A 20885-nucleotide genomic window follows, 5' to 3' on the forward strand; every position below is an offset into this window, starting at 1 on the left:
AGTTCTTGCGGACTCTCAGAGTATTCACCCGGCAAAGATTATACACGACTCACAACGTCGTCTGGTCCAGCGCCGAGGCTATTCTGGCGATCCGTCGTCAAAGCCGAGGTGTTCTCCGTTTTCTCCGAAAAGTTCGAACGTACAAAGTTCGTGTTTTTACAAGCGCCGCCTCCTACCGTTAGTAACAACGAGCGGTAGTATACACAGCGGCATCGTCTCTTCCGATTCTCAGACCCTCTTCCTACGATCTCGCCCCAGCACAAACACCGATTCTCTACTTCTTCGCGTTCGTAACCTTCAATTTCGGTCCATCTTCCCCTTGCTTCATGTTGTGCAACGCTTCCCTCGCGACGGCCGAAGAAGCCTCGTCGACGAATTCGACGAACGCAATGTTTTTCCTTCCCGGGATCGTTCGAACTTCGATCAAGTTTGGATAACTATTCACATCACTTGACTCGTCAGTTCAGTGAGCTTATTGTACGCAGAGAGATAATTGACGCACGGCTTGAATAGAGCTTCCAAACTTTCTTTCGTCGTATCGTCGGGCAAGTTTTGAACGAAGAGAATTTTGTTCGGAGGGAGGTATTCGTCGGGAATTTGAACGATTCGTCGAGCTGGAGCGGCGGGAGCAGGAGCGGCAGGTTGTCCCGTTCGTAGAGCGGTTTCGTGAGCTGTAGGAAGAGTATACGCAGTGTCAGTATCGACCAAGATGGAGTAAGGGAAAAGCGAGAGCGAGACTTTACCTTTTCTTGTTGCTTCTTGCTTCGCGAGGAACTTCTGTCGGATAGGGTTGTCTCTTCTCGAATCCTCTATTATAGCGAACAAATGTGATAAAGAGAGCGAAAGCCGTCAGTCACAGCCCCTTCGGTCGGGGACTTCGAGAACGCTCGCTCACTCTTTCGCTTCAATCTCTCTTCCTTGTGGTGATCCATGTCTTCCGGATGGCGCTTCTTCACTAGCGCGTCAGATTCTGTCCGTGCGAACGAGAGTTGCTGCAAAACCGAACCAAGAAACCCGCCTGAGTTAGCTCTTTGAAGCCGGACAAGAGACGAAAGGGAAAGGAGAAGGTGAACTGACCATAGGTTTCCCATACAGAGGGAATTTCTGTACTTCCTTGACTGCCTTCGCCGCTGCTTCTTTCGTATCAAGCGTCACAAACGCTTGACCTCTCATCCTCAGATTGCGATGTGCCGTTACTCCCAACACTGACCCGTACTCCTTGAACAAGACTTTCAGGGACTGTTTCATGACTGTTCCGACGGCGAGGAAAGCGTTAGTGAGCCTTAGCTCGCGAAAGGACAGAGAGAGGGAGAGAGCAGGACGAACTGTCAAGCTTGATTCTCTCGTTCAAGTTGTTCACGTATAGCACTTCGGTAGCTCCTTCTGGTAGTTCCTCTTCCTTCGATTCCGACTCTGTCAAGCGAACGAAGAGGAGGAGATGAGAGGGAGTTAAATCTCGTCAGGACTCGATCTTCCTACGGGTCAGAGCGGGAACATGAGCTCACCCGTTCCATTAGCCATCTCTGTATCCTTGTCTCCATCTTGTTTGACTGCGGTAGCTGTTGTTTCGGCGTTGGAGTCGGGTGGAGGAGCGGAAGACGATTCGGGATTGGCGGGAGGTACTGCTACTTCGGCCATGATCACACTCTGTTGTGATGGCAAGCTGTCGCAAGTCGGTGCAGTCTGGTAGATAGCGGAGAACGGTAAAGAGATGACCTTGATCTGGAATTCCTTTCTCCCTCCAATACTTCCCTCGATCAATCTCGATCCCCCAGTCGATTCGCTATAGGTAGAGCAGTGCAGAAGACCAACGCAGCAAGAAAGACGGTATCATTAGGAACGACTCGAGTCTCCCACCTGGATCGGATTCACCTCGGAAAGACTTTCTCCATCTCTTTCGCCGATCAGCAGCAGCTCTCCAACACCTGAAACTTAGCTCGTAAGCTACGCAGAGCAGTCACTCGAGCTCTAGGCCCCCGACCTCTCCGTTCCTCCTCGATTCTCGGTTGTATGATCTTGAGATCGAGGTAAAGTTTCTCTGCTCTCTTTACTCTCGATCGGATCAATGAGGTTCCATTTGCTTGGAGGTGAGTGATCCCATTCTATCCTGAGATCTCAGGCGGCTGACTTGCGCCTACGGAGAACAGTCGGATCCATCGGTTCCCTCTTCGCAACTCACCTCTCTGCCCTCGATTCCGCTCAAGTACGACTCATCCTACGACGGAAAGACCTAGCAGCACAACTACTGAACCCTTCTACCTCGACCGATCCATCTCGACATCCTCACGGCACGATCAAACTCGAACGAGATGGTTTAGTTCGAAAAACGACAAACCTCGAGATGGAGCTCACTCGAAGTCCCGCCGAATCCATGTCGACACAATCTTCTTCTCGATCAAATAGACGGACCCCGACGATCGATCCTTCAGTATGGCTACGGAACGATCCGATCGAAACTTTGATCGTAACGACCAAAGCTCCTCAGACCTTACCGGCATTACGGCATATCCTTCCGCGGTTATCGAGTCGGAGTACGATCGTACTATGCCAGAACGGAATGGGAACTCTCGAGGGATTGTTGGAACGGTATTGGCCAGAAGATCGGAGTGACGAAATTGAACGGGAACGGGAACAGGATTCAGGATCAGAAGATAGATGGAGAGTGGGGTTGGGAGGAGGAGGAGGAAGACCGAGTTTCATTTGCGCGACAACAACCCACGGAGCATGGAGGAAAGGAGGAGGAGGCCATTTCGTTCACGCAGGGATGGGAGACGTCAAATTTGGCGTGTTACCGAATCGAGCGGTTCTTTCAGCAATCTCGAACTGCCCTGAACCGTCTTGGTCGAATCCGGCAGAAAATCCCATTCTCAATCCTCGGTCACTCGTCGATCCTATTCTCGAACATCTCCCTCTCACTCCCATCACTTCGAATCTCCGGACGACCATCTCTTCTCTCCTCTCCTGTACCGACCTCAAACCTATCTGGCTTTCCCTTCCGACCCTTCAAACTGCTCAACTTCAGAAACTCGCCGTCAACGCGAGCGTAAACTCGTTAACTGCTTTGATGGGAGTCAACACTGGAGCACTGATAGGAAGTCAGAAAGCAATCAGCTTGATCGATACCGTCTCGAAGGAATGTGGTCAAGTCTTTGCGGCTCACCTCGCACGAGAAGCCGGAACTTGGAGTCCTACTCCCCCTTCTTCTTCTTCCGCTCTTGACGCCAATCACGACGAAGCCAACTCTCCTGAATCTTCCCCTTCCCCTCCTCCTCTGCCACACCACCATCCACTATCACCCGAATCTCTACGAGCTTACACCCTCTCGGTCCTCTTCAAGACTTCTTCGAATCTCTCTTCAACCCTCTCCGATCTCCTACCTCTGCAACAATCGACGACGTTCACCCTTGACAACTCACCTTCTCTCCCTTCACGTACCGAAATTGAATTCATCAACGGATACATCACGGCGCTCGGAACGAGGTACGGGATCGAAACTCCCGTCGTGAAAGCTTTGGGCGAGATGGTCTTGTTGAAAGAAGAGATGGGGAGAGTTGGAGCGATCGATAAGGTCTGGCAAGGGAGAGCGACCCCGAGTACGAGCGTCGGAGCGGGAGGCAGTCAATCGAGGAGAGAAAGGAGACCTAGCATTTTCTCGTCCTCTTCATCGTCGTCGGGATCGGGGAGTGACTCAAGAAGTACTACTAGTCGAGGAGGACGGGGAATTCCGGAAGAGAAGAAATCACACGCGAGGGCAGAAAAGTACGACAGGATCAGGAGGGAAAGCGAAGACAGATCGAGGAGTCGAGAAATCGAACGGATACAAAGGGAACGAGGGCACGGTGAAGGGGGTTGAGACGTCTTAGCGGAACGCAATCGGGTGAGTGGGAAAGAGTGGATGTGCGAAGTGTAGTTGAGGGATGTCGTTTTCGTTCTTTTTGCCCTCTGCTCGCAGATATAGCAGTTCTTCTAGTCGTCCCTTCTTAGTCTCGCACCGCAACACAGCAAGTTCGCATCGTTGTAACATCATTGATTATCACTTTGAGCTCGAGGAAGGAACGCAGTCTGCATTGCTTTCTTCACTTTGACGCTGAACCGTTCCTTCAAATTCGAGCCTCAATAGTCGTGTTTGGCTCGTGAGTCGCCCGCAAGGTACGACGTGTTCTCTTCTTGCTCGACTGTGATGGGCTCGTTGCGCGAGAAGCTCCGGAAATGCGAGTTTGCCTGCGACGCTTTCGTTTGATGCGAAACGAACAGGCATCTCGTTCTTCGAGGGTACTCTCTCTTGCGCTGCCGCGGCGTTCTTACAAGCTCTTTAAACCTCAGTCGGGGAAAGAGCTGTATCTAAGGACCTCCTTCGTCTCGAACACTGAACTAGAATCGAATCGCAGGGTCTGTTCTACGACACTCGTTGCGAGCACGTCCATCGTTCCCCAGCTCGGGGTAGCAGAAGTTCGAGGGTATGCTCTACATCGCCTTGGAGTCAGCTGGATGCCGAAGCCTCGTCTTGCGGGCGACAAACATAGTGAGCTAGAGAGTCTGAACGACAGCGATTCGTCAATTCGAGCGCCGAGTTCCGGTTCAGACACGGGAGACGAGTGCACCCTGCGCGACGAGAGTAAAGAACGACGGGCTACTTCGTCCAGGCGAGAGTGCAGAGAAGAAAGTCGACTCGTGCTCGTGCCACGGGTCGCGAAGTCACGCTCGCGAAAAAGAGGACTGCGACGAGAAGGCTTCACTCGATCGTGCTTAGGGAGGGGGGAGGAGGAACACCATATGACTATATTATTCGCATGGAACCAAAGGAAAGGATGACACAAAAGAACGACTATTTAACACTACTTATCATGAAGAAATTCAGACGGGGAGGCACGCTTAAAGCTTGCCGTTGGTCGCACCGGAAAGGTTAGGTCGGAAGCGAACAGCCTCGGACGCAGGCTTGACCTTGAGGGGTTCTTGCTCGGGCATTCCGATCTCCTTTGCGATCTTGTTGGAAAGCTCTTGGTCGATCAAGGCGCTGTGAAGACGAGCGACTAGTCAGTACATGCGGTACCACGGAGTATCGACAGAATGGTGCGCACAAGATTGAGAGAACACGCGCTTTGGTCTCCTCGCTCTTCGCTCCTCCAAGGTGACCCGAAACGTTCTTGACAAAGTTGGCTCGCTCTTCGTCGGTGAAGACTCGCTGGTAGAGATCCCTCGGTTGCTCGAAATCGAGCTCGGTAACTTCCGAAAGGTCGAGAAGCGCTCCTCCGATGAATTTCTCGTGGGTCGATACGTCGTAGGGCTCCTTCTTGTAAGCGAGGGGTTGAATCGACGAGATGTAGTTGGGACGAGGTCCTTGGTTGTTGCCGAGAGCCATGAACCCATCTCGTTGGAAGTTGGCGACGGGGTTGATGGGAGCGTTGATCGGAAGTTGAGCGTAGTTGGTGCCGAGACGGTAGCGATGCGTGTCGGGGTAAGAGAAGAGACGGGATTGGAGGACAGGATCAGCCGAGGGCTCGATACCTTTGATGAGGTGGGAAGGGGCGAAGGCGATTTGCTCGATCTCGGCGCTGCGAACAAGCGAAATCCGTGAGTAAGCGCCAATACCGAGAGATAAAACTCGAGTTTTCGCTTACAAGTAGTTCTGGACGTTCTCGTTCAAGGTGAGCTTGCCAACAGGGCGCAGGGGGAACTCCCCTTGGGGCCAGGTTTTGGTCAAATCTAGGATATTGTACTTGAACTTCTCCGCTTGTTCAGGAGTCATCGTCTGGATGTAGAGGGTCCACGAGGGGAACTCTCCTCGTTCGATTGCCTCGAAGAGATCCTGGTTCGAGAAGTCGGGGTTCTCTCCGGACATCTTGCCCGCTTCTTCGTTGGTGAAGGCCTTGATTCCCTGATCACTCTTGTAGTGAAATTGAACGTAAACGAATGAGCCATCCTCCTTGACGAGCTTGTGAGTGTGACCGGAGTACCCGTTCATGAATCGGTAGCCGTAAGGAGTTCCACCGCGGTCGGAGAAGAGAATCGTGAATTGATGGAACGACTCCGGGTTCAAACTAGCGTAGTTCCAGAAGTGGTCGGGATCCTTGAGGTGGGTTTGAGGGTCACGCTTCTGGGTGTGAATGAAATACGGGAACTTCATCGGGTCGCGAAGGAAGAACACTCTGAAGCGAAATTTCGAAATTTCATCAGCATCAGTTGACGCTTTCTCGTTCAGCGGAGGCATTGAGGGGGTGCTTACGGGGTGTTATTGTAGACGTGATCCCAGATTCCCTGCTCCGTGCGAAGCTTGACGGAGAAACCACGAGGATCGCGAGCGGTGTCCGCAGATCCGGATTCTCCTCCGACGGTCGAGAAACGAGCAGTCGCGCGAACCTTCGTCCCAACCTTTGCGAAGAGCTCGGCGCAAGTGAGGTCGGAGATGTCGTGGGTGACCTCGAAGACACCGTGAGCTCCTCCTCCTTTCGCATGAACAACTCGCTCGGGAATTCGTTCACGGTCGAAATGAGCGAGCCTGCACACCAGCAAAGGTTGATTCAGTACGGTGCCATGCTGTAGGAGCCAAAGGGGGCCGGAGCAGAGGCGTCGGAGGGACTGAGAGGAGAAAGTGGCGAAACGAAAACTCACGCATCGATCAAATTGAAATCTTGAAGAAGAAGAGGACCTTGGTGTCCTGCGCGTTGAGCTGCGTAAGGCTCTTGGACGGCGTGACTGTCGACGACACGAACATGGGCCCAGCGAGGAGAGGATGTCAGCCAAATGCGTCTCTCTAAGGAAAGAGAAAGCGCAAGAAAGAGCTCACCCTTGACTGTCGGTGAAGACAGCTCCGTCCTTGGTTTCGAAAACTTGCTTAGAGGGCATGGTGAGACTGTGGGCAGAGGAGACGCGAGAATCGTCAGTAAGAAGTTCGGTCCACAAAGCTCACATCCTCGATGAGTCGTTGCTACGATCGCCACCGTGTGCCTGTACGACTGTGGACATTCACGAGATTCTGACAACCTCGGTCGCTACAATTTCGACTAGAATGGCTTAGGGGGGATCGAGTTGAGTCGAACGATGAGGAGTCGAGTTCGAGGCGAACGTGTGGAACACCTTTGTATGTGAAAAGCTGCTACTCACGTGTAGAGTATGTTATAAGGTGGGCTTTTGGTGGTGTCGGATACGACGAGTGAGAGAGAGGAAGAGAGGAGAGAAAGAAGGGATAGAGGAGAAATTTGTGCACGTCACCTGCCTCACATTTTTCGTATTTGTCATGGTTTTAACCGAAATGTGACTGGCTGATCGTGAAGATCCCTCACCTTCCGATTTGAGACTGACTAATTCGGCAAAGACACGAGTCCGATTCGGAGAGAGATTTGCGACTCTCGCAGATCTCGGCACGGACCCTCGAAATCTTGACCTCTCGTTCTCTGGTGGCAACCGGCTTCGACGGCGACCACCGTAGGTTGTGGCTGTACACGAGGCTCGTCTAGATGAATATTATACAAGCAATACAATGCGAAAACTTCTATTCTCCCTTGTTTCCTTCCTTCTGAGCTTTCTGTTCCTTCTCCCGAACTGCTGCTTTTCGTTTGAAAACGGTCGCCATAATGAGTCCGATGTCTCCAAACACGATCCAAGCCGCGTCGACCGCGAAAGCTTGGATGAAGCGCTGTTTCGTTCCGAACATGATCGATTTGCTGACCTGCAAAGTCGAGCATCAGTATGCTGCTGCAGGAGGGAAACTATGCAGAGTCGCTCACTTGTACCGCTTGGAATACGGGCATGATGAACCCGTATGAATAGAAATGAGCTTGATCGGCAATATCGATAAACGCCACCGAAACGTTGAGAATCGCCCAAAAGACGAGGCTGTTGACAAGGGGATAACCGGTAAGCTTAATCCACATCATCTGAAGGTCGAGATACGTACAAGAAAGCCGTGTATTTGGGTCCGAGAAGCGTGAGTCTACAGTGAAATGTCGAAATTTCGAATCAGCTTTTTCTTTTGCCTTTTCGAAACGGCACAAGAAGGCGGAAACGACCTACGCGCACTCCATTGCGAGTCCTAATGCCCACATCGAGGTCCAGTTGATCAACCAGAACAACGGGAACCCTCCTTTCCCCCAGAACAAGTTGAAGGGAACTTGAAAGGCGATTGAGACAAGACTGATCCACAGGGATAGGAATACGTAGAAGACTGGCGGGGCGATGAGACGTAGGAAGATTAGACTCTTCAGCCTCAACTTGGGTTCTAGGGCAGCTCGAGCTTGATTGAAGTAGATCGAGAAGAAATAGGTGAAAATGAGAAGATATAGCAAGCCGACGGTCGAGGCGGGAATTCCCGCATAGTTCGCGATTGGGCCGACGTTCCACTCCGCGTAGCTGAACGGGCGCGAGAGCACAGCCGATAGTGCTGTCGGGTCGAATTGGCTGTTGGCGTTTAGGCGGGGAAGTAAGAGTTGACTAAGGCTCGTCGCGGCGTTTCCAAGGACGTAGGTTCGAAGGCTATCGAGTCAACGTTGATCTTGTCAGCATCGAAACGAAGGAGCTTGAAAAAGATCAAGGCGTACAAATAGGTCATTCCCGGAGTTACCCACTGCAAAACCGCACGAGCAAAGTTAGCAGAGTCCCTGAGCGAGTAAAGCAAAGGACGAACCTGATCGTAGGTCAAAATATTCCTTCCTTCGTTGATATACAGCGAAAGAGCGCCAGATCCGGAGTATTGAACGTTCGCATTTCCTCCAGTAATCGATTCGAAAGCCTGACTCGCTGCTGCTGTCGCGTTCGCGTTCGCTGCATGGATGTTCAAACGGCTCAGCAAGTCCTTGGAATGATAGAGAAGAAGTAGTGAAGCTTACCAATGATGACTCCGAAATAATCTTCGTCGTGAACAGTCTTTTGAGCCCATTCGTGAACGTCTACCCCTCTTTGCGCACCTCCAGTCGCTGCTGAAATGTCGAACTGAGTGTTGTCGACGACGATATATTCGAGGTGGTATTTCTCCTGAATGAGCGAAGGGCCTCGGAGGAGGGCAGGTCCAAGAGTTGGATTGAGTCCCGCTGCTTGAGCTCCTGGCGTGTCGAGGTCGACGAGGCCAATAGTGAGCCGCTTCAAGTTTTGTGCTTGTCGGTAGTACGCTCCCCAGTAAATTGGTAGTGCCGCAAAGAGACAGATTGTGGTGAGGACGATACCTAATCCGGCCGCCTTGAAGAAAGCTGTTGTCGGACCTTTCAATTCGCTCGAAAAGAGTGAGATGGGCTTTGGCCCTCTGGTACGTAGAGCGAAGATTGTCAGCCTAGGTCAAACGAGGAGTGGAGGCAATAGGAAGATAACGACACTCACTCGTGATGATCTTCCGAATCATTGCGCAGTGTTGAGCCAGACGAATGCCTCCTCGTAGCGACCATCTCTCGAGTTGTAGGAGAGAGTTGGTTGAGAGAAGAAAGACTCGTAGCCGATCTCCGATCTCAAGTTCAACGTTCAACCAACAACTCGGCCTCGAGACTCGAGAGTCGAGAGTCGAAATGACGGAGATGCCTCTCATTCAACTCTCGCTTTTTCGCTCTTGCCCTCCTTCATTCTGCAGTCGACACCGGACAGCTCGCAAAAATGAGCGACACCGACTTTAAGTTGCGCTTCAGCGACCCGCAGGTGAAGAAGCAGAGAAAGCAGATGTTCAAGGTGAGTCTTTTCATCTAAAAGGGAGCTCTCCTCGACATGCAATCCGCTAACGTAGTTCTGAGTGCACTAGATCTTGGGTATGTCTTCAGTACTATTGACAATAGCTGTCTTCACTCTCCTTTCTCTGTTCTGGGGATCACTGTGTGAGCTTTCTTTTGGCCTCCACTCCGTTTGAGCTAGGCTAACGCTGTTTCCGTTTCCCTTTAGTCCATATCGAACGCTGTAGGTGACCATAGCCGCCCACTGATTCCTCGATGAAGCGAAAGTCGAGGATGATTGCGAAAAAGCTGACGTGAAAAACTCCCTTCCCTCGCGGCAGACTTCCCCCGACTCAAAATCTACGTCTACGACTTCGACAATCAGCTCCTGGGACCAACAATAGTACAAGGGCTTCGACAGACACTCTCCTCCCCTATGCATTTCGGCTTGATCTTCCGCGACACCGCAGGGAAGGACTACGCTGAAATCGCGCAAGAGATCGTCCAAGAGAAAGCTTGGGGAGCAGTTGTCATCAACGCGAACGCTACGACAAACTTTCAGGCGGCCGTACAAGGTACGGGAGGATTACTAGCCGGAGAATGGGCACCCTCTGGAGCGATGTCTATCTACGTCGCCTCGTCTCGGTGGTTCCAAGTCATCCTCGAGTTCCTCCTACCCTTCCTCGAGCAAATGTTGAACCCGATGATCACTCAAGCTTGTCGACAAGCGACGGCCTCGTTCCTTCAATCGACAACTCCTGCGACGCTTACCGGCCTCTCTGCGACGCAACAAGCCGCTCTCAGTACTCCTTTCTCTTACCAGACGATCGATTATCGACCTGTACACCCCACGCAATGGGCTGGAGCAGCACCGCTCGAGGCTGGATTGATCTACTTCACTATTTTCGCCTTTCACATCGCCCTCTTCCTCAATTTCGCGAGGATGCCGTTCTACGCAGCGGTCCAAAAGAAAGGCTACAAACTTACTTATCTCAGCACCCTCGCTCTTCGCTTCATACCGATACCAATCGCTTACCTCATTCTCTCCCTGTCGTGAGTTTCTCGCTGTGAGGTCTTTCTCTCGCGAACCTTGATTCTGATTTGCGCCGTTCCACTTGACAGGTACTCTCTCGTGAACCTCGCATTTCAACTTCCTATGGACGGAAACGGTTACGCCTCGTTTGGCCCTCAGGCAGGCTTCATGGTGTTTTGGATGTTGAGTAAGTCGCTTATTCTTCCTTAACAGCAGAGCAGGACTAACTCTCACTCTCACTTGTCGCAGACCTCTTCACCTTGTTAGCGCTCGGCGGCATGATGGAGGCAATGATAACACTCCTCACGATCAAATTCTTCCCAATCTTCCTCGTCATGTGGATTCTCGTCAACATTACGGCTTCCTTCTTCCCGGCAACTCTCATGCCTCACTTCTACCGTTACTCGTACGCTATGCCGTTCTGGCACTCGACAATCGGATGCAAATACATCTTCTGGGGAGCGAGGGATCGGTTGAGGCTCAACTTTGGAGTTTTAGCTGCGTGAGTCTCTTCATCTCATCCAAGCTGGAGCGTTCATTAACTTGCTACCCTTGACAGCTGGACCGGTCTTAACATCTTCGCCTTAGCCGCATTCGAATTGATGTGGAGGGGATTAGGAAAGAGAAAGGAGAGGAAAGAAAGGGAGAAGCATCAGAGCGAAGGAAACTCTTCGAAACCCGAGCAGATGTCGACTTAGACTCACCTTCTGTACTAGCATATCAGCATGCATGTCCTGTAGAACTGTATCATCTTCATATCTATACGTTTTCGCATCTAATTTCGCATATCGCTCTTTCTCGAAACTCCGGCACTGCCGTCTCGTCTGATATTGTTTGCTCCTTCGTCAGACTCGCGTGAACGAAACGGAGTCGAAAAGGGGTACCTTTCAAGAAGAGGGATCTGCGAAGTTATTCTACTCGATGACTTTGATCCCACTCCAATCGTCCTCGTCCGAGCTCGCTTCCTTCTTCCTCTTCTTCCCACCTCTTCCCCCAGTTCTGCCCTTCATGCTTCCAGGTTTAGGCCCAGGTTTCTTCCTCATCGGCGGTCCTCCCTGCGAAGGAACAGGTGATCCGGTTCCTGCTTGACTGCTTCTCCTCGTCGTCGCCGCCGAAGGTGGTGGTCGATTATCGACGTAATCTTCTGGTCCAGGTGATGGATCGGGAGAATCTCGATAATCGACTGGAGCCCCTGAACGAGATCTAGTATTTGATCCTCGCGCGGAGGCTGCCAAACGATTGAGGTGAATGATTTCGAGTCAGTAAGACGATCGCTCGAATACCACGAAGCACAGAGATCGAAAGTAACTCACCTCGTCTCGTCACCGATACAGCCGGAGCTTCGATTGTGACAGAAGTTCTGCCTCGCTTGTTCGCAGCACCTGCTCCTCCCGCTGACATCGGTGTTCCACTCGCTCCCCTCTTCATCGGGACCGTTCCTGTAGCTTCAGAGTTGGTTCGAGACAGTGAAGGCGCTTCTGGAAGTTGAGGCAATGTGGGTTTCGCTTGGTGAACTACATGGACCCGAGGAGGTACTGTCGAGATCTACGTATCAGAAGACATAGCATTAAGGTTAGGCGCAAAGGGAGCAAGGGAAAGAAGGAAACGAGATCGAAACTTACGGTATTCTTCCACCAGTTCTCCAATCCTGCATCTCTAGGTCTTCCCAACCTACTAGCTCGCATGAAGAGATCCCTCTCTCCTTCTTTGACGCCTTCGACGATCATATCGATTGGAACGGGCGGAGGAGGTGGTATTCCCCCTTCAGTCGCCAAAAGTTCATGTTCTCTCCCTCTCACTGACCGATCGGGAGGGAACACGAAGAACGAAAGCAAGAGTGCGACGGTGGTGACCATTGTCGAAGGAGCTGATCGAGGCGTGAGGACGACGCAGAGGAAATGGTCGGGAACGAGGAATCGATTAGGAGCAGATTCGGCAAATTCGATCACTAGTGCTGGATGAGGAATCGTCGGAGGTGCTACTGACACAGGAGTGTCGGCTTCTCGAGCAGGTTCCGGGTTGGGAGTGGGATTCTTCTCGAGTTCTTCTTCCTTTCTCAACTCTTCAATCTTCTTCGATAAACCACCTAGTTCTTCTGGCGATGCTTGTCCGGTCGCAGCTCTCCTGAGGAGAGTAGCGAGTGCCGGGTCGGTGAGGGACGCCGCGTTGAGTCGTTGGATGAGAGAGGGAGTAATCGCTTGAGCGGCCGAGGAAGTTTTTGGAGGGGATGTCGCGCGAGGAGGAGGAGGAGCTGCGACGGGTGGAGGTTGACGGGTTGGTGTCGTCCATTCAACAAGGTAGAACCGAGTGTCCGGGAACGAGTGAGGTCCGATCGTGACATTTGTCGTCGCGAATTGAGATATTCGGTGAGGAGGATGTTCGAGATGGGGAAGGGACGGGGAGCTGAAAGGAGGGAATGCTACATGCAGGAGATTCTGTCGTGAGGAATGTAACGAGTCGAGGATTGAGAGAGGAGGTTCCATCCTGAGAGGTTGGGAAACGCTGCTGATTAGCAATCATCCAATGGCTCGAGAGCAGCAGACAATACGTACGAGCCAGGTTTCGAATCTTTCTAGCTTTCTGCGACGTGCTCTGATGGGTTCGGAGACGAGAGAGATCAAGCGACGTTGAGAAATGATGAAGTCTTGAAACAGCTGCTGTCGTGTGCCGAGCCAGCTTGACGCTAGTTGTTGGTTGTTGATAGCTTCGTCTTTGTGTACTGGCGTGGCAAAACTCGCTTCCGATTGTTCAGGTAGGGTGAAAGAGGGGAAGTAAGTTGCGTCTCTCTCTTTCCTTCCTTCCCTTCACCTTCCTCGACTCGATGCATGTGGTTCCGATCTAAGTCGACTGTCATATGCTTCTACTGCACCAGCACCCTCAAATTGACCGCGCCAGATCCGAAGGGAAAAGGGAAAGAACGTCAAGTTGAGGGAAACTTTGCTCGCGGAACTCACAGCAAGTTCGAGTGTGGAGTGTGTGGATGCACGAATGAAACGGACGAGGTGAGGCAGCTTCCTATGCGTTTCGGGCTCGAGTATTGACAAGCAACCTCGATAGAATGGTCAAATTTTGTCAGATCCAGCAGCTTTCCGCGACGCCGCTTTGACCGGAAGAGGTAAGACTTCATCAGCACCGTTCAGAGAACTGTGACTGACAGTCTCCCTCATTTTCGTGTAGGTACTTCGACTCTCAGCGCAACGCCATTTTCATCTCCTGCTCGTCTCCCTTCGAATCCGCCTCCGTTCTGCCGGGAGTGTCTCTCGAATCAGTCCCTTCAGATACATCTACTCTCATCCTATCCATCATACTCCTCTGACGAGGAAGAAGACGAAGAAGGAAACGAATTCCCGCCTCTTCCAGAATATCGCCAATCTCTCGACAGACGTTACCCGCTCGTGTGCGAGAATTGCAGACAAAGAGTAGAGGACATCGTCAAGGAAAGAGACTATAGAGTCAAGACGGCGATTCTAGGAGGACGACTAAGGGAAACGGGGAAAAACAAGCTCGAAGGAACGAAGGAGCCGTCCCAAAGTCAGAGGAGGAAATGGATACTAGCCGGTCTGGTGTGGCGTCTACGCTTTGTGCTGTGGGCCTTGAGTCACGTCGGGACGATCTCGATTGGTCTGAATGGTGAGGGTCTGCTTCTTCTGCCGCAGATCAGCGTAACGCTGACTCGCTCATAAACAGGTCTCTTCGATCGGAAAGAAGCATTTCGGATACCATACGTCCCCAACCCCGCTTCAATCGCGATGCTGATACTCTCGCCGCTGTGGACATTCTGGGATCCTACTTGGGACATTCTGAGGAATCAACGAAAGAAGCGAGGAGGTCTCAGTAGAGTGAAGGTCGAACATCGTCAACCGTATCTCGTACGTTTCATCACGTCCTCACTCACTCGAGCTCGGGATCTCATTGACGACTTCCCGCTGCCGCTAGATTCTCCAGGGACTCGCATTCTCAAGTCGTGTCGTTTTCGCGGTGATCTCGCATCTCGATTTGATCGCCTCGAGCGGGCATCTTCTGTTCCTACAATCTATACTCCTGTTGATAACACTTATCGTGAGTCTCTCCTCCCTGATCCGAGCGCTACGACCCTGACACCCGAGAACCTCTCGCTCAGGCGCTGCTTTCCCCTCTCCGAATCCCTCGCACCTCGTTTCCACCTCCGATCTATCTGCGTTCGACCGATTCTCCCTCGAGACCTTCCACTCCTACGGCTTCTCATTTCCCATCGTCGTCAGTGACCCCAGCAACATTCGCAGAGGAAGACCCGCTCGAGCCATTGCAAAACCTCTCGTTATCGAAACGTATCTCAATCCTCGCGTCCTCCTCGCCCTCTCGATCAGGTGTATCCAACAGCGTCAACAACAACTCATCTTCGAGAGATCTACGCTCGAGACTGTTTTCGATCAAAGGCGACAGAAATGCGAAATTTGGTCAAACTTCCTTCTCGACCACAACAACGGACTCCTCTTCACCCTCCACGTTTCCGGAGAGCCTAAACGCACCTGTCAAAATGCAACTCGAAGAAGAAGTGGGAGGCGATCAGGATGCGGAAAACAGTATGGATTGGACTCCTAGTACGGATTCTCATCAAGAAGAGCGGTCCAGAGGAATCTGGTTCAAACCAAGATCCTTCGTCGTACCCGATCTCAAGGCGCCTACTGGATTAGAAGGGATCTTGGAACGAGTCGGATTGCGGAACGAGGGCGGCGAAGGAGAAAAGATGGATGTCGATGTAGCGACGGAGAATCCCGGGAGTGAGGTCAGCGGAGGTGGATGGTGGAAGAGATGGATCGGTGGGTAACGGATCGCAAAGCGAAAATGCGCAAATTCAATAGGGACCAGGTTTCACTTCTCGCAAGAGAGATAATGCAAGATTCGAAAGTTGCATCTCAGAATGAGTAGAGGAGTAACGAGTTCTCGCAGATGGAAAATCAGAGAACGAGAGAAACAGAAAGAGAGCTACAAAATATGATAGGCTGATCTGACAGTTTCGTGAGGGAATTATCTACATCAAGTGGTGATTGTACAAATCAAGAGCAGAAGGGTATAGGGAACAGGGTAACGAGAGAGAGAGGGAGGAAGGCGATTTGCGAAAGAACAAGAGTGGGTGAAAGTCGAGAGAGGTTAGGCGACATTCGGGAACAAGTTTGAAGATTGAGCTTCAGGCGAAAGGGGAGGAGAACTGTTCATGCGGCATCTTATTGTGAGCCCGAGTGCTTTCGAGACCGAGCAAAGAGCGAAGCGCATGACTTACCTGAATCCAGTCATCATCGAACCCAGATGGCTCAAATCGGCGGAAAGAATACCTCGGTGAGGGTTGTTGCCTTGGACTTCCAACATTCCACCCTTCAGTGGTTGTTGCTCTTGATCCAGAGCTGACGAGGAACCGACGCTTGCCTCGTCGTTCTCGAGGGGATCGAAAGGTTCAACCAGGCGGGGAGAAACGACTTCTGAATCTTCGTTGATTGTCGAAACGGCTGGTTCTCCCTTCTTGAGCGGTTCGTCGTCATCATCGTCCTCGTCGTCGTCTCCACCGATTCCGAAATCGATGTCGTTCATTTGAGAGAGAAGTTGATCGATATCAGCGCTCAATCTGGGCTTTCGTCTCCCTCGTTCGCTGCCAGGTGTCGAGCCAGTTCCAAATCGAGTGTTCGGCCATTCCGCTGGCGTGACAGGTGCCGAGGCCGGATAGCTGGTGGTGTTGTTCGCATCATAGTTGCTCGAAGGTGAAGCTGAAGCGATTCCGGATCGAGGGGTCTGAGGAGCGTAATCTGATCTCGGGGAAGAGAGGTGGAAGTCTTGTCGAGAAGGAGAGTTAGCGAAGGGACGAATCGGAGGAGGTTGAGGGAACGAAGTCGATGTCGGCGATAACGTCGAACCGGGAGAAACGACAGGAGAATTCGTGCCTGGGACTCCTGCAGATGTTCCGGGAGGGTAATCGGGAGTCGCTTCGTTGTAGAACAGAGAGTCGGGTCGGGAAAGGGCGTCGGGGCTGTGGCTCGATTCGGTAGCTGTCGAGAACGGAGCGACGGGTGCCGGCAATTCGGTAGTTTCGGAGTCTTGCAACTCCTCTTTGATGTCGGTAGGCTCGCTTTTTCGGTCCTCGGCGGACAAAGATGCTGATGGAACCTCGAGAGATTCCTTTCGAACGGGAACCGGGGCGACCTCCTCGGGTAAAGCGACGGGAGCTGGAGGGTTTGGAGAAGTCGACGGGCTCGTCACTGAGGAAGGTCCGTCTGAAGGAGCTGAGAGCAGGCGAACACGGCATGTCAGCGCCTCGAACCGCGGCGAGAATTGCGAAATGAACGGGAAACTCACATTCTGCTTTCTTAAAGAAACCTTTCGCTTTTCCGAATGTCGACTTGCCAAAGAACGATCCGAGAGGAGACTTCGGTGCTGGCGAATCTTCCGAATTCGGCTCAGGTGCAGCTTGGGTCTTGACGGTTCTTCCTTCGCGGTTTCCCCAAGGTTTGTTCATCCTCAACGATTTGATCCCTGGAGACCGCGTCGCCGGCGATGTCGATGCAAAAGGAGCGACGTCTTCGACCTTAGGGGGGACTGGCGGAAGTTCGGCCTCGGGGAGGGAGATGGGAAGTCGGGGAGGCGAAGGAGGAAGCGTTGACCATTCAGCGTTGGCAGAATCGACGGTCGGAGTGTGATCATCTGCGGCCTCGTTCGAGTTCATTGAAGACGGACTCGGAGGAAGCGGAGAGGGAGGGAGGGCGACGAGGTGAGGCTGTTGGTCTTCCGATTGGGCTTTCGAGAGAGACGAGCTACGAGGAATTCGAACCGACTCGACGACGGGTGAGGCTTCGGTAGGGGGAACGGCAGTGACGAAAGACTCTTCGCTTGCAAACGACGATGTGGCAGTGAGACCGGGACGTTCCTCTGCAACGGAAGGAGACAGATGTCGCGATCCGAATTCGACGGGTTGCTCCTGAGCCGCGACTTCGGATTCGACTTGAGGTTCTCGCGACGACGATCGGGGAGGGGGAGCGAAGGTAGAGAACGACGGAGATGCCTCCTCCTCGGGAATCGCTTCGGGATGTTTACTAGTCGGCGACGATTTCAGTTTGTTGGCTCGTGGGGATAACTCGGCGAGGGCTCGTTCGAGATCGTCGAGATTCTCCATCAATCCGATCGTCGAAGCTCTCTGTGAGTCGGGAATCGCAATCGAGCCCATTGAGGAAGAAGGCGAAATCGAAGCTTCGACAACTGCCGGTACATTGCTCCATCCTTGTCGCTGTTTGCGTTGAGGGACGTATTCCGGCGACATCGAAGCGATAGTCGAAGGTGGACGAACGTTGAAGTTGACGGTGCTCACCGATGTGTTCGTCGAATGAGACATTCGGAATGGAGAGTCTCCGAGGTTGTTCTCGCCTCCTTCGGTTTCCCTCGACTGAGTGAAGGTAGTGAGGTGTGATGGCGTCGAAGAAGGGTCGTCGAGACGGATCGGAGAGGCGAGGGGGCCGGAAGCGGTAGCTGCAGTCTGAGCCGATTGAAGCATCGAGAAAACTTCGCCGATGTCGTTTTCGGGAGGAGGTAATTCGTCACGCTCATTCGAAGCTTGTTCTTCTGGTAGACGTTCAACGACACCTTCGGGTGCCGTCGTGGCGAGTTCGTTGATCCGAGCTCCAACGATTCCTAATCCAGTCGTCTCGATCGAGTCGTTTTCACTTTGACGAGGGTTCGAAGAATCGGCAGCTAGGGAGCGCCAAGTAGCTTCGTCGGATTCGAAGATATCGCCGAGAGGGTCCTTGCCGGGTTGAGAGTGTTCCGGTTCGCGATCATTCTCTGCCTCAGATCGTAATTCTTCTTCTCCTCCTCCTCCTCCATATTCCGAAGATTCGTCGCCTGAATCCGAGAACGACGCGGGGTTGAGATGTCGCGATTCTTCCTCGTCCTCGAGCTGCGAGTAGCCGTGATCCTCGATACCTTCTCCGTCCTTTTCACTCTCGGCAAGTGCAGTCGATGCGTTCGAAAGAGGTCGAGATTCTTGAGCAGCGATAGGTTCTTTGTCGACGATAGAATCTTCCTCGACAACCTCCTCCTCCTCTCCTGATGGTTGAGTCGCCTTCGCTTCCGTCTGTTCGACTCGTTCTGCCATCGCGGCGAGTGACCAAGCCGAAGTCGCAGATTCCATTCCTCTCGAAGTACCGCTAAGCGTCCTGGCCCTTCCATCGAGGTCATTGTCGTTCTCAATTGAGCTGATATCTTCGGGTTGGTGAGAGGGAGGCGGGGAAGTGAACGAATCGGAGAAACCGAAAGCCTCTGCTTCGGTCGAGGTCGTTTCGAGAGGAGGAGAGATAATGCCTTTACTCTTGACGAGATTGGGCAGTCGGAGTTCCTGCCACCTCTCCCCTCCCGTTGTTGTCGATCCTGCTCCCGTAGGTTGTTCTGACGACTCCGAGGAGACGGCTCCTTCGATCCACGCATCATACCATTTTCCCTTTCCACCCTGAGCTCGACTCCGATCGATGTCAAACTCGACCTTTCCTACAATCACCGAGGCGCCATATCCAGGAGTCGGAGCGGTCGAGAGAAGAGAAGGGGCGTAACTGCCGTGGGAAACAGATCGACTCGCGGCGGGGGATGGGTAATAGTAGGCAGGAAGGCCGGAACGAGCTGAACGAAGAGAGTTTCGAGAAGAGAGTCGCAGGTTGTGGGAAGAGTTCGCAGAGGTAGGAAGGGAGACGTAACGTTGTTGGGAGTGAGAGAATCGGTGCGAAGGTCGAGAAGAGGAAGCCGGACCGGGGGAAGGAAGCGAAGGGGGAGGACCTCGACCGATGTTTGCTTGTCGAGATGCCGAAGCGCTGCTCCTGCGTGACTTGGTTTTATCGTACGGTGAAGAGGCATCGTCGTGATCGACCCCGGCATCGCTCGAGAAACTCGTTCGTTCGTTGTCTTCGTCGCCCGAAAAGATCGCTTGTTCGTCCGAAGGTTCGCGAGAGTGAGCGTCGTCATCGAGAGGTTCCTGGTGAGATCGAGGGATAGGCGGCACGGGAGGCGCGAAGTCCTCCTCCTCCGAGAGTTCGTCTTCTGCGACCAAATAAACTTCTTGCTCCTCTTCGAACAATCTCGACCACAACAAGCTCCAGGCCGCTTCTGAGATACGAGGTCCTCCCTCTCCGGCAAACCCTGCCGATCCTGGTAAAGGTTGAGGGACGGAAGAAGAAGGATCCCAGGTCGAAAGGAGGTAAAGTACGAGTCCTCCGGTCGAAGGCAAACCGTATTCTCGGGCGATGGCGGCGAGCTGAGATGATAGGGTCGGATACAGCGGTACGAGAGTTCCGCGTCTAAACGGAGCAGTCAATCAGCTTGGAACCAGACGCGAGCGAAAACGAATGAAAACTCACTTGAAATGCTCGGGAGGTCCATAACCTGAACACTGAGGGTTCGTACGCGGATGAGGAGGGTCGTGAGGGAGATGTGAAGGAGGGATGACCGTCAGGAGATATCGACTCGAACCGTTGACGGGTTGGGTAGCTGCCGGAGAAACCGCGACTCCTCCTCCTCCTGCTACTGGAACACCTTCATTTCTCGTTCCCCTTCCCGGTGACAACCCTTTCTTCATCATCGAGCTGTATCCCAGCACGGATTGGGCGTTCCGAGGTCGACCAGAGGAAGTTGACTGAGAGAGTTTTCCACCTCGCTGTCCCCTGCCTTGTTCTGCTCCTCCTTCGAGACCGTGTTCCCTTCCATCGCTTACTGACCTCCCTTGACCCTGATTCCAGTGAGGTGTCGAACGCGTTCCAGAATCCATCGGAGAGCGAGGAGACCTTTGGAAAGATCGATCAGGGGTGAGAGGCGACCCGCGAGACTTGGACGATGGATAACTTGAGCTCGTGAGATTGGTCGAACCAGTCGATAGTATGTCGGAGGTGGTCTCGGGTCGAGAAAAGGAGAGAGGAGGTGGAAACGGGAGCCCTCTCGCTTTTCGAGTCGCAGTCGGTGAGCCGGCACGCGCGTTCGTAGGTGGTGGTTGCTGACTGGGAGAGTCCCCTGATTGGGCGAGTGACATCGAGTAAGCGAGAGAGACCCCAAAGCCGAGACGGTTTTCTTTTTTTTGCAGCTTCTCCGCGTCTCGTTCGTTCTCGGAGAGGAACAAGCTGTTTCACACCGAGGTCACTTTTTCCCGATGGTTAGCCTGTGTCCTGGGTTGAATGCAGGGCAGCAGAGGTCCTTACGAGTGAGTAAAGTCGCGTCGTTTGTTGCGAAACTGA

At 52.8% G+C, this 20885-nt stretch overlaps 8 protein-coding genes across 8 annotated transcripts; 3 read left to right on the forward strand and 5 right to left on the reverse strand.

The window, feature by feature from the left end:
- Positions 1-274: 274 nt before the first annotated feature.
- On the reverse strand, positions 275-1638 carry JCM6883_007415 (U1A/U2B'/SNF family RNA-binding protein; the record flags this gene model as incomplete). Its single annotated transcript, XM_076628246.1, has 7 exons — positions 275-437; positions 503-671; positions 744-809; positions 896-992; positions 1078-1250; positions 1327-1413; positions 1506-1638. 7 exons carry the CDS (start codon positions 1636-1638, stop codon positions 275-277), a joined length of 888 nt encoding a protein of 295 aa, XP_076491647.1.
- Positions 1639-2065: 427 nt separating this feature from the next.
- On the forward strand, positions 2066-3853 carry PAN5 (2-dehydropantoate 2-reductase PAN5; the record flags this gene model as incomplete). Its single annotated transcript, XM_076628247.1, has 2 exons — positions 2066-2087; positions 2148-3853. The coding sequence occupies 2 exons, from the start codon at positions 2066-2068 to the stop codon at positions 3851-3853; spliced, it is 1728 nt and encodes a 575-aa protein (XP_076491648.1).
- A 1019-nt stretch (positions 3854-4872) lies between these two features.
- On the reverse strand, positions 4873-6843 carry CTA1 (catalase A; the record flags this gene model as incomplete). The annotated part of the gene is made up of 6 exons (XM_076628248.1): positions 4873-5014; positions 5079-5552; positions 5619-6146; positions 6224-6496; positions 6610-6693; positions 6785-6843. The coding sequence occupies 6 exons, from the start codon at positions 6841-6843 to the stop codon at positions 4873-4875; spliced, it is 1560 nt and encodes a 519-aa protein (XP_076491649.1).
- A 646-nt stretch (positions 6844-7489) lies between these two features.
- On the reverse strand, positions 7490-9371 carry JCM6883_007418 (SNG1 family protein; the record flags this gene model as incomplete). The annotated part of the gene is made up of 8 exons (XM_076628249.1): positions 7490-7666; positions 7725-7833; positions 7895-7930; positions 8011-8469; positions 8535-8560; positions 8621-8757; positions 8823-9232; positions 9307-9371. 8 exons carry the CDS (start codon positions 9369-9371, stop codon positions 7490-7492), a joined length of 1419 nt encoding a protein of 472 aa, XP_076491650.1.
- Positions 9372-9573: 202 nt separating this feature from the next.
- JCM6883_007419 (SNG1 family protein) lies at positions 9574-11354 on the forward strand (the record flags this gene model as incomplete). The annotated part of the gene is made up of 7 exons (XM_076628250.1): positions 9574-9645; positions 9716-9788; positions 9853-9867; positions 9965-10676; positions 10746-10843; positions 10906-11158; positions 11216-11354. 7 exons carry the CDS (start codon positions 9574-9576, stop codon positions 11352-11354), a joined length of 1362 nt encoding a protein of 453 aa, XP_076491651.1.
- Positions 11355-11570: 216 nt separating this feature from the next.
- Positions 11571-13139, reverse strand: JCM6883_007420 (uncharacterized protein; the record flags this gene model as incomplete). The annotated part of the gene is made up of 3 exons (XM_076628251.1): positions 11571-11884; positions 11970-12201; positions 12279-13139. 3 exons carry the CDS (start codon positions 13137-13139, stop codon positions 11571-11573), a joined length of 1407 nt encoding a protein of 468 aa, XP_076491652.1.
- Positions 13140-13481: 342 nt separating this feature from the next.
- Positions 13482-15463, forward strand: JCM6883_007421 (uncharacterized protein; the record flags this gene model as incomplete). Its single annotated transcript, XM_076628252.1, has 6 exons — positions 13482-13658; positions 13714-13771; positions 13834-14286; positions 14344-14525; positions 14593-14715; positions 14777-15463. 6 exons carry the CDS (start codon positions 13482-13484, stop codon positions 15461-15463), a joined length of 1680 nt encoding a protein of 559 aa, XP_076491653.1.
- Positions 15464-15786: 323 nt separating this feature from the next.
- JCM6883_007422 (uncharacterized protein) lies at positions 15787-20683 on the reverse strand (the record flags this gene model as incomplete). The annotated part of the gene is made up of 4 exons (XM_076628253.1): positions 15787-15844; positions 15917-16907; positions 16981-19958; positions 20019-20683. 4 exons carry the CDS (start codon positions 20681-20683, stop codon positions 15787-15789), a joined length of 4692 nt encoding a protein of 1563 aa, XP_076491654.1.
- Between the last annotated feature and the right edge of the window lie 202 nt (positions 20684-20885).

This window comes from Sporobolomyces salmoneus (genome assembly GCF_050403485.1).
Source record: "Sporobolomyces salmoneus JCM6883 DNA, S_salmoneus_JCM6883_v1_ctg1, whole genome shotgun sequence".
Taxonomy (NCBI): Eukaryota; Fungi; Basidiomycota; class Microbotryomycetes; order Sporidiobolales; family Sporidiobolaceae; genus Sporobolomyces; species Sporobolomyces salmoneus.